Below are 20907 nucleotides of genomic sequence, written 5' to 3'. Positions count from 1 at the left end.
TGGCATACCCCTAACACAAACCCGACCCGTTTAGTAAACGAGTTAGGCAGGTCGACCCATTTACGATACTAACCCGTTTTAAGCCAAACCCAAACCCAGCTAAGAAGCGTGTTGACGGGCCAGGTTGGCGGGTCGTGTCAGATTTTGCCACCCCTACATTAGGTACTTGAATATGCTGACCATTCATCAAGTGCTTAGGCAGTGTAAAACATGTTTTTTTTTAATCCAACGAGCAATAACAATGACACAAGTTGTTGTTAAAGGTCAATAGCAGCAAGAAAAGTCTCGCTAAATGAGTTTTTTTTTAATGAAAAAACTTGTTTTTGACGTTAATTTTTTTTAAGCTGACCGTTCAAGTACATACCACTTATATATATATAAAACCGCACGCCTTCTCCTTTCAAATAGAAACGGGTTGTGCCGGTGGAGTTGGTTCCACCACTTGATGCCTTCGATGCGGTATGACAAGTCTCCATGTAAGATACGATTTCTTTTTATGTTTTGAAATCATCATTACCATTGACTGTGAAACAGCCAAGCTGCAATCCCCGCTATTCATTGTAAAAGCAGTGGAGCCCACCAAATGTGCTGATGTCATTATTTTAGAACGGATGGTGGTGACTGAAGTGATGGATGATTATGATCTCAAAACACAAAAAAAAATAGATTTTGTCAAATCCCCTGTCCTGTCCTCGATAACTGATGACACGAAGGGTGGTAATGTTTGTATTTTGTCAAATCATATCTGTCCACTTTTTACTCTTTACAATAACCCACAAAAAGTTGTTTTTTTTTACCTAATTGGCTTTCTTAAAACTGCACCACTAATGGTATGTTTATTGACTAAAATATCTTATTTTCCAGCTCCTGCACAGCCCCGGGACTCTCCACCACCACCGGATACGGATACAGACCCTCCACCACCACCACCGGATACGGATACAGACCCTCCACCTCCACCACCGGATACGGATACAGACCCTCCACCTCCACCACCGGATACGGATACAGACCCTCCACCACCACCACCGGATACGGATACAGACCCTCCACCTCCACCACCGGATACGGATACAGACCCTCCACCTCCACCACCGGATACGGATACAGACCCTCCACCTCCACCACCGGATACGGATACAGACCCTCCACCTCCACCACCGGATACGGATACAGACCCTCCACCTCCACCACCGGATACGGATACAGACCCTCCACCACCACCACCGGATACGGATACAGACCCTCCACCTCCACCACCGGATACGGATACAGACCCTCCACCACCACCACCGGATACAGACCCTCCACCGCGACCACCACCACCGGGTGCATACTCTCCACCACCACCATCGCCCCAAACTGAGTCACCTCCGCCGGCACAGTCCCAACCTTTAAAAGGTACACTCGTGCTTCTCATGACATGTTTGATGCGGTGTACAGCTAGCGACTCAGCCATGACGTCGTCATCTCACTTATGCAAAGTTCCAATCTTAAGTTTACGTATTGGATCTTCAGTCTCATACGTTTATTATCTCAGTATCAATTAGTTTACCAGGTGGATCTTCAGTCTCATACGTTTATTATCTCAGTATCAGCCATGACGTCGTCCCTTGAACGCGTCCTTTGCTCTAGTAATTTCTTTCTAGTGGCTAGTGGTGGGCACTGGGCAGGACCGGCCAGTATATTTGGCTCTGGCTCTGCCCGAACTGGGTCTCTGGCCCAAAGCTAGACTACACCGGCCGGCCTGGTCTAGCCCGTTATTATATATGTTATATACAAAATAAATTATATGTAACATAATATATATTATAATATGTTATATATAACATAACATAAAATATAATGTATTATATCATATAAATAATATATGTTATAGTATATAGGCGGGCTGTGGCCAGGGTTTTCCCAACGGGCTGGCCCAAACCAGACCTTTGCCCCCGCCCGTCATTGATGGGCCTGGCCAGCCCGATACCCACCCCTACTAGTGACTACTACATCTATCATTTGTTCATGTGCCTCCATTACAGTACAAGTTGAAGTTGACGGAGAGCCTTTCTTGGAAAGTGCATTTCTCTTGTGCTTCCTTTTCCTGCTAAAAGTGCACGCCCATGTACAAAACGCAGCACCCTGTTGTTCCTCAATTAGCTTGGATCTAGACAAGTCATTGCCTGTTAAAAGATATGATGACTACCCAAATCAATAGCTTTTGGTCTTATTGGGGCTTAGTGCAGATTTATTATGTCTGAAACTGTGGGCCAGTAAGGTAAGCAGCCTCTACACTTGATGCTAGTCTTTCAAGATATGAGTATGGGGTATCCTGTACTGGCTTTTTATCACATTTGTAACATTCGTATGGTCACGCCAAATATGGTATTCCTAATAAACAAACCGTATAGATCAAATCCGAAGCATTTAATCTACCAAGATTTGGAAATTTTTAAGAAAATAGTAATTTCTACTTATTAGTTTCTTAAATTCATTAGTGTATATATATATATATATATATATATATATATATATATATATATATATATAGAGAGAGAGAGAGAGAGAGAGAGAGAGAGAGAGAGATTGGTAGCTACGCAGCTAGGAAAGGAATCACGCTGGCTGTCCATCGCGCATGATGGTCGGCCAGCATGTAAAACGGTGGAAAAATGCCATTTTTAGTATTTTTGTGCACTTTTGGGCTTTAGACCGCTGCTAAATCTGCTGGGATGTCCGCTAAAGCCCAAAACTGTTTTTGACGCTTTTTAACATTTTTGCGGGAAAAATGCTGAGCATCGTCACACACCCGGCCCTCAGCAACATCATGTTTTCATTGTGCAGCTATGGATTGCGTTGCTATACATCATAGATATATATAGAGAGAGTCACTAGAATATGTTTAGAGCATAGTATGAGCAAAGAGTTCCATAGGTTCTTTTGTTTTTTTCTTAAACCTCACCGTACGGATGCAACTTACATGCTTAGTTTTATGTGGATAGGCCGATTATGGTGCATAAGTAGGAGCCTCTAAGGCTTGAAAATCGATGGCTTATTATCTCATAATATTCAAGCATCCAAAATTCATGTATTTTGATAAAAAATACATGATCCTACAGTCAATTCCAAGCAAGATTGTGCCAAATGCATTTGCACGGTCGGATTCACAAAAAAATCATTAAAGATACTTGGTTCACATTCGGATAAACATATTACAGTATATATATATATATATATATATATATATTTATATATATATATATATATATATATAGAGAGAGAGAGAGAGAGAGAGAGCACCTACTAGAAATCATAGTTGTAGGATGTATATCTTCTCAATCAGACCTTATAGATGTACTTAACACAATTTATTTGATAGGAGTCATATTTTGGATTATGTTTTTTGGATATCAAAATAAGTTTTCTAAGTCACGAAATTTTGGTACATTGTGAGCTGTTGATTTTTGAACATTCCAAAAAACTTACCTAAATGTATGCCATAATCACGTGATCCAAAGCTTAATTTTCACTAAATAATGATTGTAGATCATATCTATAGGGTCTGATCAATGAGAAAAACTCTCAAAACTTGAAAACTTGAAGTTTCTATTAGGTGGGAGTACGTGATCCGGGAACACTTTATATATATAAGAGTATCTCCTAAGCAGTTTATGTCCAAAACTATTTTAAATGCTTTTAAAAAACATAGTTGCATGTGTTTATTCTTTTTTACTTAATCCTAACTTCGTCATCAATGCTTATTGACTATTAAGAAACCTTAATTTCTATTTGAATAATTTTTGGTACAATACGAGCCGTCAATTTTTGATTGCTCTATATACACACGCAAAGATGAAAAAGTTTAATCTAGCATGTTTTCTACTAAATAATCCAACACATGAGTTCATATTAACAAACACATGAAACTTTGTTCGTTTGATGCCATTGAGGATGATTTAGGAGATTAGAGCCTTGGAGCTACTCACTAATGTATGCCTTAGGAGCTACATTAGTGAGTAGCTCCTAATATGCATATATATATATATATATATATATATATGCATTTCCAATTTTTTTTCTCAAATCCAACCCTGCAGATACACTCAGCATGGTCCTTTTGATGTGAATGGACTGTTGGATCATGCAACCTAAATCCTAGTAGAACCCCATGGATCTAAAATTGCTCACCCTGGGCCTGAAAGAAAATGTTTCGTCTAATTCAGGTGGGTATGTCAAGCCAATTGGACCCTCAGTTGACTGATATCTATCTGACCACTTGAATGTCGGTCGATGTCATTAAGCCTCTTTCATTCCACGTACATTCTCATGCATGATGTTGTTTGAGATTGACAGAACCCACAACGTAACTGCGCCCACACCCTATATTTAAGTTACGAGACGAGGGATCATCTCATCCTTTCTAATCATCAAAGCAATTTTTTCTTGAGTGGATGATCTGTGACAATCTTGTGTCTTTTGATTCACAGTAGATAATCCAAAGAGCAAGAAGAACATTCCAGCGTGGGTTTGGGTCTTGATATCCATTTTCGCCACATTTAGTCTAATTGGAGTACTTGTAGTGGCATTTATGTGCAGAAAGAAAAGGGCCATAGCAGCAAGAGATCCAGCAGGTGTGTACCCATGTCGAGCAATAGACTTTATAAGCAGTATTTGTGTAACAGGCAACTAGTGTGCGTGCACATCTGTGTTAGTGTGTGCGTCTGATTGCTGTTCATGATCCTTGCAGAAGCAGGTGCTTGTCCCAAACCAGAAAATCCCATAAGTGGAACAGCAACAGTCTTTCTGGGACCTTCAACTTCCTTAAATTCTAGCTACACTAAGTCTTCAAGTACTGGTAACTTCAAAATAGTTGCTGGCGAGGAGAACAAATCACAAGAAGCTCCAGCAACAATACCAACTAAAGCTTCAATAGTACGGTCAAGTGCTTCGAGTTTTAGCTATGCTGAGGTTAAAAGGATCACTAATGACTTTGAAAAGGTTATTGGCCGTGGAGGGTTTTCAACTGTTTATTATGGCTGCCTTAATAGTGGTTCTGCAGTTGCTGTCAAGATGGTGAAGGATTCATCGTCAGAAATTCAACAGTTTAATGCAGAGGTTGGTATAGAGAATTAATGCATTCAATCGATGACAAGAATACGTAGGTATATGTTATAATAATTCAGAATTGTATGGCCATTTTCTGCAGATTGAGATCTTGCTAAATATAAATCATAGAAACTTGGTTTCTTTAGTCGGGTTTTGTGAAGAAAGTAATAACTTGATTCTCGTATCGGAGTATATGTCCAATGGAAATCTCTCGGAGCTACTGTCAGGTATGATGCTTCAATAAGACATAATCCAATATGAGATGCAGATGATTGTTGATGGATGTCAATACTGCAATTTCTTTATTGTATGCTCTACACGACACCAGAACTAATATCCTTGCACAGCTGCGAGCAAAAATTTGGCAGTTTCACTACTCTGACCAAATATCCTCTTGTATTTTGTCTCAAAACTAAGTTTTTCTTCTATTTTTTTCCTATTTCTATAAGTTTGTGGGTGTTATGTTCTCTACAAAAGTTTACCTATGATGGAATTTAATCTGTCGCTAATCAGTTGCTACTATTTAGCGAGGGATACGTATCCGTCGCTAATCTCCACCATCAATTTGGTGATGGACATTAGCGACAACTTTAATTTCGTCGTAAATCGATGACAACTTTAAATTGACGATGGACAATATCCGTCGATATTTTTTTTTTTAAAAATATTTTTTTTTTGAAATTTTCTGAAACTCGAGAAAAATTTCTCGTTATACAAATCATATAACCTGTTTATAAAAAACAAAATACACATAAAAAATACATATGCAGGTGGAACAAATGTAACATAAGTTCTAAGTTAGGCAAACTTTAACAACCAAATACAGTCCTTGCCAAGTTATAATTAGTTACAAGTATGTCAAAGAAATTAAACAAATGAATCTAATCCTCGTCAAGATTCTGGGCATCATCCTCTTCATTTTGTCAATCTGTGCCTCCCTCCATGCCTCCATCAACTCCTCTACGCTGATCATCTCCAGCATCCTACAAGAGAAAAAAATGTTAGTATTTATAAACAAAATATAATGAAATAAATTATATGCAATGCACCTAATCTAATGCAACAAAGTAAATGACTGAATGACATAGAGAATAGCAATAAACTGACGGACATTAACAGAATTCAAATATATGTTCTAAGACTGGAAAAAAAAATATATAGTGACTCAATCATGTAGATATGTGTTTTAAGTTTGTCAAAGAATTTTACAGTGATTCATGCATGCATATATAGTTTATAAGGTTGTCAAATAAATGTGTTATGTATCACAATCATGCATCATTTGTTGCTTCTTTCTCTACCCCAGTTGGTGCATCACTATGTTCCATAGCAGAACCCATTTTTGGTCCTACGACATCAAATATCAAATCTATATATGGATTATCGTGCACCACATTTACCCGTGCATCAAAATTATTCCAAAATTCTTCACCATGAAGCATCCAATTCTGATAACCACTAACAAAACTCATCCTGTATAGGTGATGTTTAATGCCACGAAGTTCTGCAAATCGATTGTTCTTACACATCGTGCAGGGACATCTGATCTGACCGGTGGGATCCACTGTACTGACACTTGCCATTGCGAATTCAATAAAACTGTCAACACCATCCATATATTCATACGACACCTCATTATCAACTATCCTACGGTACATCCATTCACGGTTTGCAGTCATTTTATCCTATAATATTACAGATATTATCATCACCAGCTAAAAGAGAATCTTAATAATCGTATGATGAAAAAAAATCTAATTTATCTATTATTTCTTGTTTGGTGATTGTTTGTGTGCAATTTTTTGAATGCATAAATTTTTGTGTGTAACACCATCACATCATATTTATGCACATCACGGGGATATTTAGAAATATGAAATCACATTTCATAAAATGATATATTTATTTGAAGCATATTTTCATGATACAATTTTACATGGAAGGCATAATCAAATGGAAAATAACTTTGTGCAAGCATGGATACAGACACATCAAACATTGCAATACATTCAAATCATTCATATCAAAACATATATCAAACATGTACCTGCAGCAAACACACTCCAATATCCTGCTAACTACTACCATGCTGAGCATGGAATTCGTACTCTAAAAATAAGAAAACTTCTATTCTCATACATTAAAATCATGCTCAGCATGATCTCCAAACTCCATCAAAGCAGTCCTAGATATCCACAACTAAGTGAGTGTGTGAACAGAAAAGTGTTGCATCCAATAAATTAAATAACATGTGATGCGCTTGCATCACTTACTCACCACAGGTATTTACCCAATTTGAATTGCTTATGCCTTTTCATTTTCTTATTTCTGTTTGCATTACATTTTTAGCCACATGCGATGCTTAGCACTAAGCATCACACAATTAGCTCAGCAACATACCTGCAAAGCACAAATATACAGTACAATACAGGGAGGCAGGTGGGGGTTACCTGCGAAGTCACTAGAAACGAGGGTAAGGCATCGAGGATGTTTGAAACACGAGCAGAAAAGAGGAGGAAAGGGGATGTCCGAATGGGGGTGTCGACCTAGGTCGGGTGCGTGGCGAAAGGAGGTCGGCAAGGCTGTCGGAGAGGGAGGAGATAACAGTGAGTTAGGTAGGAGGGTCGGTGGTGATGTTGTCGGGCCGGGGGGCGGTGGGTTGGGGGGCAACAGGAGGAGGGTCGAGGGCCGATGGGAGGCAGGTCAGGCGACGATGGGAGGCAGGCCAGGGAAACACGGTGGAGACAAAACAGAAAAGAGAAAGAAAGGAGAAAAAAATAGGGATTTACGAAGAAATTAGCAATGGCCAAATTCTGTCGCTAAGTCATCGCTATTTGGGGATGACTTAGCGACGAAATAGTTTTGCCACTGGTGGATATGACGAAAAAATAAAATCCATCTTTAATCCATCGCAAAGTAGCGACAGATTATCGATAAAATATTTTCCATTGCTAAAATCACAAATAAATGATATTTTAGCGATGAATATCTTTCTCTCGCTAATCCGTCACTAATTTGTGATGGATTTTGTCTGTCGCAAATGTCCATCGCTAATTAGTATTTTTCTTGTAGTGGGTGTCTTAGAAGAAAAAATTTATATGAAACAACCTTAAGGTTGTATTACACTGTCAAGAAAAGAAAGTTTGCAAACTCTTAAGGTCATTATATAGTTTGAAACAATCACTAAAACAATTTCATAAAAAAATTGATGAAGTAATCATGTCATATAGTATTAGAATCCATGACTTTGATAAATGCATATATAGCAAAATAGAAGGTATTCATGTTACAATTATTTATCTTTATATGGATGATATGTTAATCATGAGTAATAATATAGAATGCATAAATAATGCCAAAAGTTTTTTTTCATCTAAATTTGACATGAAAAATATGAGTTCAGTTGATGTTATACTTGGTATTAAGTTGATTAGACATGAGAGTGGTTATACATTAACTCAATCCCACTACATTGAGAAAATTTTAAGAAACTATAATAATTATGGTTGTAAGCATGTTGCTACTCTGATTAATACTATTGTTAAGCTTTCGATTAATACTAAAAGAAATATATCCTAATTAGAACATGCAAGTATTATTGGCAGCCTTATGTATGCTATGAATGAAACTAGACCATACATATCTTTTAGTATGAACAAGTTGAGCCGATATACTAATAATCTATGATAAGAGCATTTGGATGATATATATCGAGTCTTGAAGTACTTGAGAGAATCTTTATAATATGTGATATTCTATTAGAAAGAACCCACTGTACTTGAAGGGTATAATGATGCAAACTAAAATCCTAATTTTAATAAATCATTATCCACAAGTGGTTGTATATTTACCCTTGGATCTAGAGCAATTGTTTGACGATCCAAGAAACAAACTGTGATAACTCATTATATAATGAAGGTAGACTTGATAGCGCTAGCATCAACTAGTATGCAAGATAAGTGGCTAAAGAATCTCTTAATAGGGATATGAGATAAACCAATACCCTCGATAGTTATGCATTACGATGATCAATCAACTATATACAAGACGAGAAGTAATATTTATGGTGAAAAATCTAGACATGTTAGTCTAATTGACAAAGATACTTACTTGAGATATTGTCTTTAAGACACCGAGGGAAATTGAGTTAAAGTTTATAAAAGCAATCAACGATGATAGAAACCCAAGCATATGATAAGGGTCAAACCATCTCAAGTGGTTCAATAGAAAGAAAAATATTTGAGTGATTAGTTTGAGCACTTAATATTTTTCTCATTCTTGTTGTCAAGTGCTCAAAACCTATGTACAAATGGTGAGTTTAAATTAAACTCTTAATAAGATCTATAGGACTAATGGCTTGGGTGTTTCAAACAGTTTTACACACTTGATGTATTTATTTATATGACTTTGTCTCTAGAGCACTTACGAAATTGGGATATAACACATAATCCTTAATGTGCGGCTTCTATATATTGGTAGATATACTATGATCACATGAAGTGAAAGTGTGTGTTACGGTGTTTGGAAGGCCAATTGAGATTCTCAATTCAAGTCTAACACTATTGAAGTTTCAGATGGACTAAGATTAAGTAACATTAACGTGGGGGTTCAAACCCAAAAGGTACCTTCACTTATGCATTGAATCTTTGCGAACAACCTTTATAGTCATTTTCATAGTTTTGATCGACATGGGGGATTGTTGGATTTTGGCTCAAAACTACTTAAGTTTTTCCCCTATTTTTTCTATTTTCTTAAGTTTGTGGGTGTTATATTCTCTACAAAAGCTTAGTCCCATATTAAAAGTTGAAAAAACTTTTCTTGTCCTTGTATATAGGGTTTATGCCTTAAAGGGCAAGGGCCTCAAGGGCATTACGTCTTGAGCTTGTGCATATTTTTATTCTTGAACCTTGAACCTTAAATCTTGCATCTTAGATTTTGGATCTTGGATATATTCGGATCTTATCCGAATTTATTTAAACATTGCCCTAACATCTTTGCATGGCAATTTATGGTTCCAAATGGTCCATAGTTGCGGATACCTAATGACCTTTGACTCGATCAAGGTCGATCTTGGACCTTATAGGGTTATTTTGGATACTTTTTGGTGCCCCTCTTTGACCAACCATTTGGGCCTCTATGGTTGATCGTTTGAACCTCTTAAAGATCTTTTATGACCTTTATAGTGGTTGAATATTTGCAAACAACTTTTGTAGTCTTTTTTATAGTTTTGATCCACATGGGGGGATTATTGGATTTTTTGTTAAAACTACATAAGTTTTCTCTATTTTTCCTATTTTCTTAAGTTTGTGGGTGTTATTTTTTCTACTAAATGTTTAGTCCCATATTAAAAGTAGTAGGAACTTTTTTTGTCCTTATATAAAGGAGTACGATAGTGCCTTAAAGGGCAAGGCCCTCAAGGGCATTATATCTTGGGCTTGTGCATATCTTTGTTGTTGGATCTTAGACATTCGACCTTGAATCTTTGATCTTAGATATATTCAAATCTTATTTAGATTTGTTTAGGCCTTGCCTAACATCTTTGCATGGCCATTTATGATCCAAAATAGTTCATAGCCATCTGCCGAGAGTTGTTGACCTTTGACTCGATCATGGTTGATCTTGTACCTTACATGGTCATTTTGGACCCTTTTTGGTGCCCTACTTTAGCCAACTATTTTGGCTAACCATGGCCTCATAATAGATGACCGTTTGGATCTCTTAAAGGCCCTTTATGGCCATTATAGTGGTTGAATCTTTGAGAACAACCTTTGTAGTTCTTTTCATAGTTCTGATCCATGTAGGGGATTGTTGGATTTTGGCTAAAAACTCCTCAAGTTTTCTTATATTTTTCATATTTCTCTAAGTTTGTGGGTGCTATGCTCTCTACAAAAGTTTAGTCTCATATTGAAAGTTGTAGGAATTAAAGGGGTGGTGCCTTAGAGGGCAAGGCCCTCAAGGTTATTACATCTTGAGCTTTTACATATCTTGGACCTTGGACTTTGGATCTTGATCTTGATCTCTGGACTTTTGATCTTGGAATTTGAACTTGGGGTTTGACACTTTGGACTTTGGTTTGGTCTTTGACTTATCTTTTTAGTACTAGGGACAGATTTAATCTTAAGTCTAAAACTGGCTTTTACTTTGCATTGTTTCATATTCGAATCTTATCTGAATCTGTTTGGACCTTGCCCTAATATCTTTGCATGGATATTTGTTGTCTAACACGGTTCATAGCTGGCTGCCCAGACTTGTTGATTGTTGACCTTTGACTCGATCAAGGTCAATCTTGGACCTTACAAGGTCATTTTGGACCCCTTTTGTTGCCCCTCTTTGGCCAACTGTTTGGGCCTTTATGACTGACTGTTTTGGCCAGTGATATCATATAATAGCTAACCGTTTGAACCTCTTAAAGGCAATTTATGGTGGTTGGGATGGGGCCCCTATATAAACCCTAACCCTCTCTCATTTATCTTATCCCTTTCTTAAGCTCTCCTCTCCTCTCTGTCACGAGTTCTCTCTCTATCAAATTCTTTCTCTCCCACGAGCTTGGCTCTCTTGTGAAATTTAGATCTAGTTGTAGTTCAGATCTATCTCTGAGATCCTAGTTACAGTTTGAATCCATTCTTGAGATCTATATCCGGTTGTAGCTTAGATTTACTTTTAGATCTAGAGTCGGTTATTGTTTAGATCTATTCTTAAAATCTAAATCATGTTGTTGTTTGGATCTATACTCACGTGCAGTCTGGATCCATACCTATATCTGAACTCAAGATCCATATCCAATTTGAGCCTAGATCATCCTATCCTAATGAAGAGGCTATTGAAGGTGGTTCATGTCGAGGTTATTGGTTTTACCTAGTGTCGGGCGTAGACCGATTTTTTGCTAGTAGGCGAAAGCTCGGTTGTATCATGAGACTATAGTGGAACGAGTACCCATTGCACCTAAGTGGGGCAACCATCGTTTGAAAGATGCCTCAGTTGCCAGACCCACAAAGTGAAGCAAAATTTCCAACATATCCTACATGGGATAGGGCACTCCCAAGGAAGAAATTACTCTGTGCTTAAAAAGTAAATTTCTAAGTTAAGCTAGATTAGTTAGTATGTTTTCATGTGAAAATATGAGAAAATCCTAAATAAAAGAAGGGACAAAAGCAAATTAGTCGAGAAGTAAAGGTAGAGTGCTAAGCGCTCTGACCTCTTCCTAACTTGACTGAGATCCAAATAAGGAAACTAAACTAAGTAGCTAAACTTCCTATAGACTTACACTAGAAACAACCTAAACTGTAGAAAATGATATAAAATTACATAGAGCGTCATTTCCCTAAAGCAAAGGACAAGGAGGAAGGATGGTGCAACCAATGATATAAATCCCTCATTTTCAGTCCTCAAAAGAGGGAGAAAGGCTATTAAAAAATTCTTCTCACAAGCTAAAAAAGAACCCTTAATGAAGAATTTTGACAGACTTTGTTTGTCGCCAGAATTGGCTTAGAGGTAAATTATCCATTTGCCACTAGGTTAGTTAGCAACAGATTTATTATCTTCTAAGCCTGCTAGTGGCAGATCCATTATCTACTGCTAGACTACGCCAAGGGGCATTCCACGGGTATTTCAGGCATTTATAGGAGTATTGGTTCAAGAAGCCGATTTTTTTTTAGTGTCTACAGTTTCAAAGTCATACAAAACAAATGATCAAGAATATCTCATTTTCATTTGGGTAATATAATTATTGATGGTGGCAAGGCAAACAAGTAGACTACCTTATGCAAAGACCATTGCAAAAATGATCCCAGCAAATTCCCTAGTGTATGTATAGATAGGATTTTAGGACCTAAAAGTAAATGGCTTTAAAATTTCTGAAATTTCTACATTATAAAGTCCAAACTACACATAAAAAAAAATGATCCAAGGGTCTATGTATACTTTTCAACTATAGAGATCACCCTAAAAATTTTCAAAAACACACATTTACATATGATTTTTGAAGGTGGGCACAAAGAGGTAGACCCTTTAGTAGGACAATCCCCATTGTCCTATGTATATATGGGTTAATATTGGCTACTAATGAAGGTACAAAAATCATTGGTACGGAACACATGTATTCAGCATGATTTGTTTGCTAAAGGTCAATCCTTAGATCATGCTTTTCTGATGTAAAAATGTGAGCCATTGATTTTTAGACCCCTTTAAAAACCTACTTGTCATAATCGCATGGTTCTAAACAATTTTCTTACAAAACAAACCATGTAGATTACTTCCATAACATTTGATCTACAAAAAATCAGAAAATTTTGAAGAAAAAAGTGCTTTCTACTCAATAGTTCGGTACCTTCAATAGTAGCCAATATTTTTTTTTGATAGGCAATCTGGGGTTAGGCAGACCCTTACCAGTAATTATACAACGATACCAATGGGATTTGAACTTGCGACGTCCAAACATAAGGTGGTATGACCATACCAATGGGATTTGAACTTGCAACCTCCAAACACAAGGGTGGCGTGCACTCACTGCTCCTACCAGACATCCGGAGCCCTGTTGGTAGCCAATATTAACCCTATCTATATCTATATATAGGCAGTGGCGTAGCTAGGATTCATGTGAGGGGGGGGGGGCAAAAAAATTTTGTTGATCGTATCTAGATCCGATTATTGTTCAGATGCTGTTATTGTTTGAATCTACACCCACGTGGAGGCTGGATCCATACCTATATCTAAATTCAAGATCCATACCCAAATTGAGCCTAGATCATCCTATCCTAGTGAAGAGGCTATACAGGATGGTTGATGTCGAGGTTATTGGTTTCACTTAGTGGAGGGAATAGACCAATTTTTTGCGAGTAGATGAAAGCTTGGTTGTATCCTAAGAGTATAGTTGCATGAGTACCCATTGCACTTAAGTAAGGCAACTATCATTTGAAAGATGCCTCAGTTGTGAGACCCACAAAGTAAAGCAAAATTTCGAACATATCCTACATGGGATATGGCACTCCCAAGAAAGAAATTACTCAGTGCTTGGAAAGTAAAATTCTAATTTAAGCTAAAGTAGTTAGTACGTATGTTTTCATGTGAGAATGTGAGAAAATCCTAAATAAAAGAATCCTTACTTGAATTTTGGATCCATACTCATATCTAAACTATGGATCTAAACCCAAATCAAGCCTAGATCATCAAATCCTAGTCAAAAGGCTGTTCAAGGTAGTTCTTATAAAGGTTATCAGTCTCACCTAATGCAAGTCATGAATTGATTTTTTGCTAGTAGGCGTAAGTTCAATTGTATCCTAGGAGCATAGTTGCATGAGTACCCTTCACACCTAAGTAAGACAACTATCGTTTAAAAGATAGCACATGTATACACATGCTTCCGAGTATACTTGGTTCAAGCTTAGTTGCCTGACCCACAAAGTGAAGCAAAATTTTTAGTAATTTTCAAGTGATAGTCTTGCATATGGTGACTGTAAATGTTGAAAGCCAGGATGGAGCCTATATAAACCCTAACCCTCTCTCATTTATCTTATCCCTCTCTTAAGCTCTCCTCTCCTTTCTTTTTCTCATAAGTTCTCTGTATCGAGTTCTTTCTCTCCCACGAGCATGGCTCCCTTGTAAAATCTAGATCCATCTCTGAGATCCTCGTTATAGTTCAAATCCATTCTTGAGATCTAGATCTGGTTATAGTTTAGATTCACTTTGAGATCCAAATCTAGTTGTTCAGATCTAGATCCAGTTGTTGTTCAGATCCATTCTTAAAATTCAGATCTTGTTGTTGTTTGGATCTATACCCACGTACAGTCTGGATCCATACCTATATCTAAACTCAAGATCCATATCCAATTTGAGCCTAGATCATCCTATCCTAGTGAAGAGGCTATACAGCATGGTTCATGTCGAGGTTATTGGTTTCACCTAGTGCAGGGCATAGACCGATTTTTGTGAGTAGACGAAAGCTCAGTTGTATCCTAAGAGTATAGTTGCATGAGTACCCATTGCACCTAAGGTAACTATCATTTGAAAGATGCCTCCATTACGAGACCCACAAAGTGAAGCAAAATTTCCAACATATCCTACATGGGATATGGCACTCCCAAGGAAGAAATTACTTAGTGCTTGGAAAGTAAATTTCTAATTTAAGCTAAAGTAGTTAGTACGTATGTTTTCATGTGAGAATGTGAGAAAATCCTAAGAATCCTTACTTGAATTTTGGATCCATACTCATATCTAAACTCAAGATCTAAACCCAAATCAAGCCTAGATCATCAAATATTAGTCAAACGGTTGTTCATGAAGGTCGTTCTTGTTGAGGTTATGAGTCTCACCTAATGCAAGTCATGGATTGATTTTTTGCTAGTAGGCAGAAGTTCAGTTGTATCCTAGGAGCATAGTTGTATGAGTACACTTTATACCTAAGTAAGGAAACTAACGCTTAAAAGATAGCACATGTATACGCGTGCCTCCGAGTATACTTAGTTCAAGCTTAGTTGTCTGGCCCACAGAGTGAAGCAATTTTTTTTATATTTTTCAAGCGATAGTCTTTCATATGGCGATTGTGAATGTTGAAAACCAGGATGAGGCCTATATAAACCCTAACCCTCTCTTAAGCTATCCTCTCCTTTCTTTCTCTCATGAGTTCTCGGTATCGAGTTCTTTCTCTCCCATGATCCTGGCTCTCTTGTGAAATCCAGATCCATCTCTGAGTTCCTGGTTATAGTTCAAATCCATTCTTGAGATCTAGATCTGGTTGTAGTTTAGATTCACTTTGAGATCCAAATCTAGTTGTTCGGATCTAGATCCGATTGTTGTTCAGATCCATTCTTAAAATTCAGATCTTGTTGTTGTATGGATCTATACCCACGTGCAGTCTGTATCCATACCTATATTTGAACTCAAGATCCATACCCAATTTGAGCCTAGATCATCCTATCCTAGTGAAGAGGCTATCCTTGTTCAAGGTGGTTCATGTCGAGGTTATTGGTTTCACCTAGTGTAGGGTGTAGGCTGATTTTTTGTGAGTTGGCAAAAGCTTGATTGTATCTTAAGAATATAGTTGCACAAGTACCCATTGTACCTAAGTAACACAACTATCGTTTGAAAGATGCCTTAGTTGTGAGACCCACAAAGTGAAGCAAAATTTCCAACATATCCTACTTGGGATATGGCACTCCCAAGAAAAAATTAATCAGTGCTTGGAAAGTAAATTTCTAAGTTAAGCTAGTGTAGTTAGTATGTTTTCATGTGAGAATGTGAGAAAATCCTAAATAAAAGAAGTGACAAAAGCAAATTAGTCGAGAAGTAAAGGTAGAGTGCTAAGCGCTCTGACCTCTTCCTAACTTGACTGAGATCCAAATAAGAAAACTAAACTAAGTAGCTAAACTTCCTAGAGACTTACACCAGAAACAACCTAAACTATAGAAAATGATATAAAATTACATAGAGCAGCCTTTCCCTGAAGCAAAGGACAAGGAGGAAGGATGGTGCAACCAATGATATACAATCCCTCGTTTTCAATCCTGAAAAGAGGGAGAAAGACTATTAAAAAATTCTTGTCACAAGCTAAAAAAGAACCCTTAATGAAGAATTTTGACAGACTTTGTTTGTCGCCAGAATGAGCTTAGAGGTAAATTATCCATTTGCCACTAGGTTAGTCAGCAACAGATTTATTATCTTCTAAGCCTGCTAGTGGCAGATCCATTATCTACTGCAAGACTACGCCAAGGGGCATTCCACGGGTATTTCAGGCATTTCTAGGAGTATTGGTTCAAGAAGCCGATTTTTTTTAGTGTCTACAGTTTCAAAGTCATACAAAACAAATGATCAAGAATATCTCATTTTCATTTGGGTAATATAATTATTGATGGTGGCAAGGCAAACAAGTAGACTACTTTATGCAAAGACCGTTGCAAAAACGATCCCGGCAAATTCCCTAGGGTATGTATAGATAGGATTTTAGGACCTAAAAGTAAATGACTTTAAAATTTCTGAAATTTCTACATTATAAAGTCCAAATTACACATCAAAAAAATTTGATCCAAGGGTCTATGTATACTTTTCAACCATGGAGATCACCCTAAAAATTGTCAAAAAAACACATTTACATATGATTTTTGAAGGTGGGCACAGCTAGGTAGACCCTTTAGTAGGACAATCCCCTTTGTCCTATGTATATATGGGTTAATATTGGCTACTAATGAAGGTACATAAATCATAGGTACGGAACACAGACGTATTCAGCATGATTTGTTTGCTAAAGGTCAATCCTTAGATCATGCTTTTCTGATGTAAAAATGTGATCTTTTGAGTTATATTTTTTTGGCACATTGTGAGCCATTGATTTTTAGACCCCTTTAAAAACCTAATTACTTGTCATAATCGCATGGTTCAAAACAATTTTCTTACAAAACAAACCATGTAGATTACTTCCATAACATTTGATCTACAAAATATTAGAAATTTTTGAAGGAAAAAGTGCTTTCTACTCAATAGTTCGGTACCTTCAATAGTAGCCAATATTTTTTTTTTTGATAGGCAAGCTGGGGTTAGGCAGACCCTTACCAGTTATACAACCATACCAATGGGATTTGAACTTGCGACGTCCAAACACAAGGTGGTGTGCACTCACTGCTCCTAACCATACCAATGGGATTTGAACTTGCAACGTTCAAACACAAGGTGGCGTGCACTCACTGCTCCTACCAGACATCCGGAGACCTGTTGGTAGCCAATACTAACCCTATCTATAACTATATATAGAGGTTTCTCTTTGACTTGGCATGAGCTGGCCTTGTTGCCTCCCAGGTGAAATCCTGTAATAGCTGCTGTTTGTGCAATGCTAGACTTCATATTGACAAGGACGAAAATGAAGGTTACTTATTCTGCATTTGTGCAAGAGCATATAAGGATGATATCAATGTAATTGCTTTTCAATATTTAGAACCAAGTGAAGTACTACTATACAAAGATTGCAGCAACTTTCGTCAATATGAAAAAAGGCTTAAATGAGCCTACTAAGACCGTTTAGCTAAGCAAATGATAAATAGTCCAATTTGGAATAGATCCATCATACCTATTGTTCCCGAACGAAATAAACAGGTTAGAGAAAAAATAGTTCATCAACTGATTTTGGGTATCACCCTAGAAGGGTTTTTGTGCTTTCTTAGGATGACCTCAATATTTGTTGCAAAAGACGTTTTCACATCGTATAGTAGAAAAGTATCAGGACATTTAATTGTACTCCTTGAAGAAAATTTCATATAGAATAAGATATTATAATCATTTTTTTCTATATTTTACACGGGGAAACCGCAGCCCGGGGAATGGAGACTTAGTCCGTGGCTAGGACCCTCAACCCCCAGGGCTTATGCAAGGGGTAGCGCCAACGGGAATCAATCCCAGCCAAGGCCCCCTCCAACTAGGCTGACCCCTTGGGGTTGGATATAAGCATTTTGTACTGTGATCTTTTTTGAAAGATTATTTGCCAATGCCATCTAGGCTGTTGTTAAATAGGCAATATTTTCTGCCAGGCCAGAAAAACATAGGGGGAGCATTGACCTGGCAACGGCGGCTTCAAATAGCACTAGGTGCTGCAAAAGGTTGAACTTTTTACTTTGCTTGCTTAATTATTTTCTTTTAGACATCGCCTTTTTTCCCCTATTTGTTTTTTGTTATAAAATCATCGTTTAAATTGCAGGTTTGGAATATCTACATACAGGTTGCAAGCCAATGGTCGTACATAGGGATGTTAAGACAAGAAATATTCTCTTGGATGAAAATCTAGAAGCCAAATTAGCAGATTTCGGGTTGTCTAAAACTGGAGCTGTTGATGGGTCTACATATTATGCAGCAACCAAAGTTGCAGGAACACCTGGTTACATAGATCCTGAGTATTACTCAACATATATATAGAAAACTTACATTCTTTCTATTCATGTTAAATTTTTTGCCTTGATTTCTTACTTGGGATGTAGATGTGAAAAAGAAGCACATCAATAAAGGGAAAAGGGAAAACATATTCTTTTCTTTTTGAGAGAGAGAAAAGAAATTCACTAGTCAAATATACTAATAGAAGACAGTAGTAACATGTGATGAGAGATCAACAAAAAACAGCGGAAACGGTAAAAAAAACATGATACAAAGGGAACACGTATTCGTCTCTATACATGTTCTCCTTGAGCATCCATGCAATATATAGGCCAACATTTCATGAGTTAGCTGAGAAGCAGTTTCTCATCCATGCTTAATTTTTCACAGGTACTACAACACCCAAATCCTCACCAGGAGGAGCGATGTCTACAGTTTTGGTGTAGTTCTTTTTGAACTTATAACTGGGAAACCTGCGATATTTTCCATAGGCAATGACCGCTATAATCTCGTCCAATGGGTCAGACCCAGGATTTTTAGGGGAGACATTGAGAGCATAGTTGATCCTAGGCTGCAAGGCTATTACTGTGACATCAACTCCATATGGGAAGTTGCTGAAATAGCAAAGAAGGCCACCGAACATGCTCCAGATGCGAGACCCGAAGTGACCGAGATTGTGAATGCTTTGAATGAGGCAATGAAGATGGAAAATTCACGGAAGTACGGAGTTCCAACATCAGAAAATTTCAGCAGTTTCTCAGGAGTCGATACACTAGCTAATCCACTTCCAAGGTAATCTTATGCTTGTCGATTGCTACCACAAATGCCTACCAACTTTTAATTTCGAACTGTTTCACATGGGTATCTATTCCCAAGTGAAAAACTACTAAGGTTTAATTTTCCTCCTCAAGTCAATTTCCTCCTAGACATTCAAGAATATGTAATAAATTGTGATTTGTTTTTGTTTTTGCTGTTCGTTTTATCATGTGATCGTACGTTTCCCTCCTAGTACACCTTGTTTTTTTTTTGAAGGATAAATGTATTACTGAATCAGTAGGAGATTATACAAATCAGGAGGACAACAGTTACATGAAAAAAAAAGAACAAGAGACCCTCAAGGGGCTTGTCAATTGAACTGGATCCACACACGTGGTTTTCGTTATTGTGGGTGGTTCCTACAAAGTATCGGTATACAATACTTGAATTGGCGAAGTAGATGCAATAGCAGCATCTGTCCCCAAAAAGATCACCGCTTTTACTTTTCTTTTATGATAAATACAATTGTGATGGCCTACCATTTTTCCTATGGTTGGATGGTTATGCTGAATGGTAGATTTTCTTAATCTGCCACTCTTTGGTAATGGTCTTCACCTCTTGGGCTTAAAGTTCTGATTTATGATAAACAAGCCACTCACATATGCCATCTAGAAAGCCACTGATAAGGTCCAGTCCAACTGTCCGACTTGGGCGTCTTTCTAGTGTATACTCGTCCCACTTGCAATGTACAAGAATAATGTCTTCCAAAAACAAATGTTCCGTACCTCCCATCATGCTGTAGCTATAACAGGTCAGGCATTACTCAGCCGGAACTAGTCCTTTAACGAATGAATGACATGATCAGATCCATCAGACGGACCATGGTGAATCCCACTAGGGGCACAAACATATACTTAAAGTTTTAAATAAAAGTCTGAATCCCAGCCTACACTACAAAAAAATCTGGCCATTACTGGTGATAAATTAGCACCAGTAGAAGTGCTGCGCTAACACATTTACTGGCACGAATGCATAGCGCTAGAAAAAAGCCTTTTCTGGTGCTAAAGAAGAAACAGATATTTTTTTGTGTGCTAAAATAGTATTAGAAAAAATTTCTTTTATGGTGCTTTTTTAGTGCTAGAGAATATGCCTTTTTTGGATCTTTTGTAGTGCTAGAAAAGAAAAATTTTGGTGCTATTTCAGGTGATTTTTTGT

At 37.5% G+C, this 20907-nt stretch overlaps 1 protein-coding gene across 1 annotated transcript; it reads left to right on the top strand.

Moving 5' to 3' along the window:
* Positions 1-1600: 1600 nt before the first annotated feature.
* On the top strand, positions 1601-19732 carry LOC149814973 (receptor-like protein kinase At3g21340). The gene is made up of 7 exons (XM_089990455.1): positions 1601-1682; positions 4473-4616; positions 4733-5100; positions 5192-5318; positions 18600-18668; positions 18767-18959; positions 19327-19732. Exons 1-7 carry the CDS (start codon positions 1601-1603, stop codon positions 19730-19732), a joined length of 1389 nt encoding a protein of 462 aa, XP_089846581.1.
* The last annotated feature ends 1175 nt before the right edge of the window (positions 19733-20907 follow it).

The sequence above is a fragment of the Nuphar pumila genome, chromosome 15 (genome assembly GCF_984573655.1).
Source record: "Nuphar pumila chromosome 15, dmNupPumi1.hap1.1, whole genome shotgun sequence".
Classification (NCBI taxonomy): Eukaryota; Viridiplantae; Streptophyta; class Magnoliopsida; order Nymphaeales; family Nymphaeaceae; genus Nuphar; species Nuphar pumila.
Note: the sequence above shows the minus strand (reverse complement) of the source record. Positions and strands in the feature narration are given on the sequence as shown.

Excerpts from the sequence above, each read along its gene's own strand:
- LOC149814973 (XM_089990455.1), top strand. The coding sequence starts at position 1,601 with ATGACGTCGTCCCTTGAACGCGTCCTTTGCTCTAGTAATTTCTTTCTA. Across the intron at positions 5,101-5,191 it reads TTCAACAGTTTAATGCAGAG|ATTGAGATCTTGCTAAATAT; the intron begins GTTGGTATAGAG and ends CATTTTCTGCAG. Across the intron at positions 18,960-19,326 it reads CCTGGTTACATAGATCCTGA|GTACTACAACACCCAAATCC; the intron begins GTATTACTCAAC and ends AATTTTTCACAG.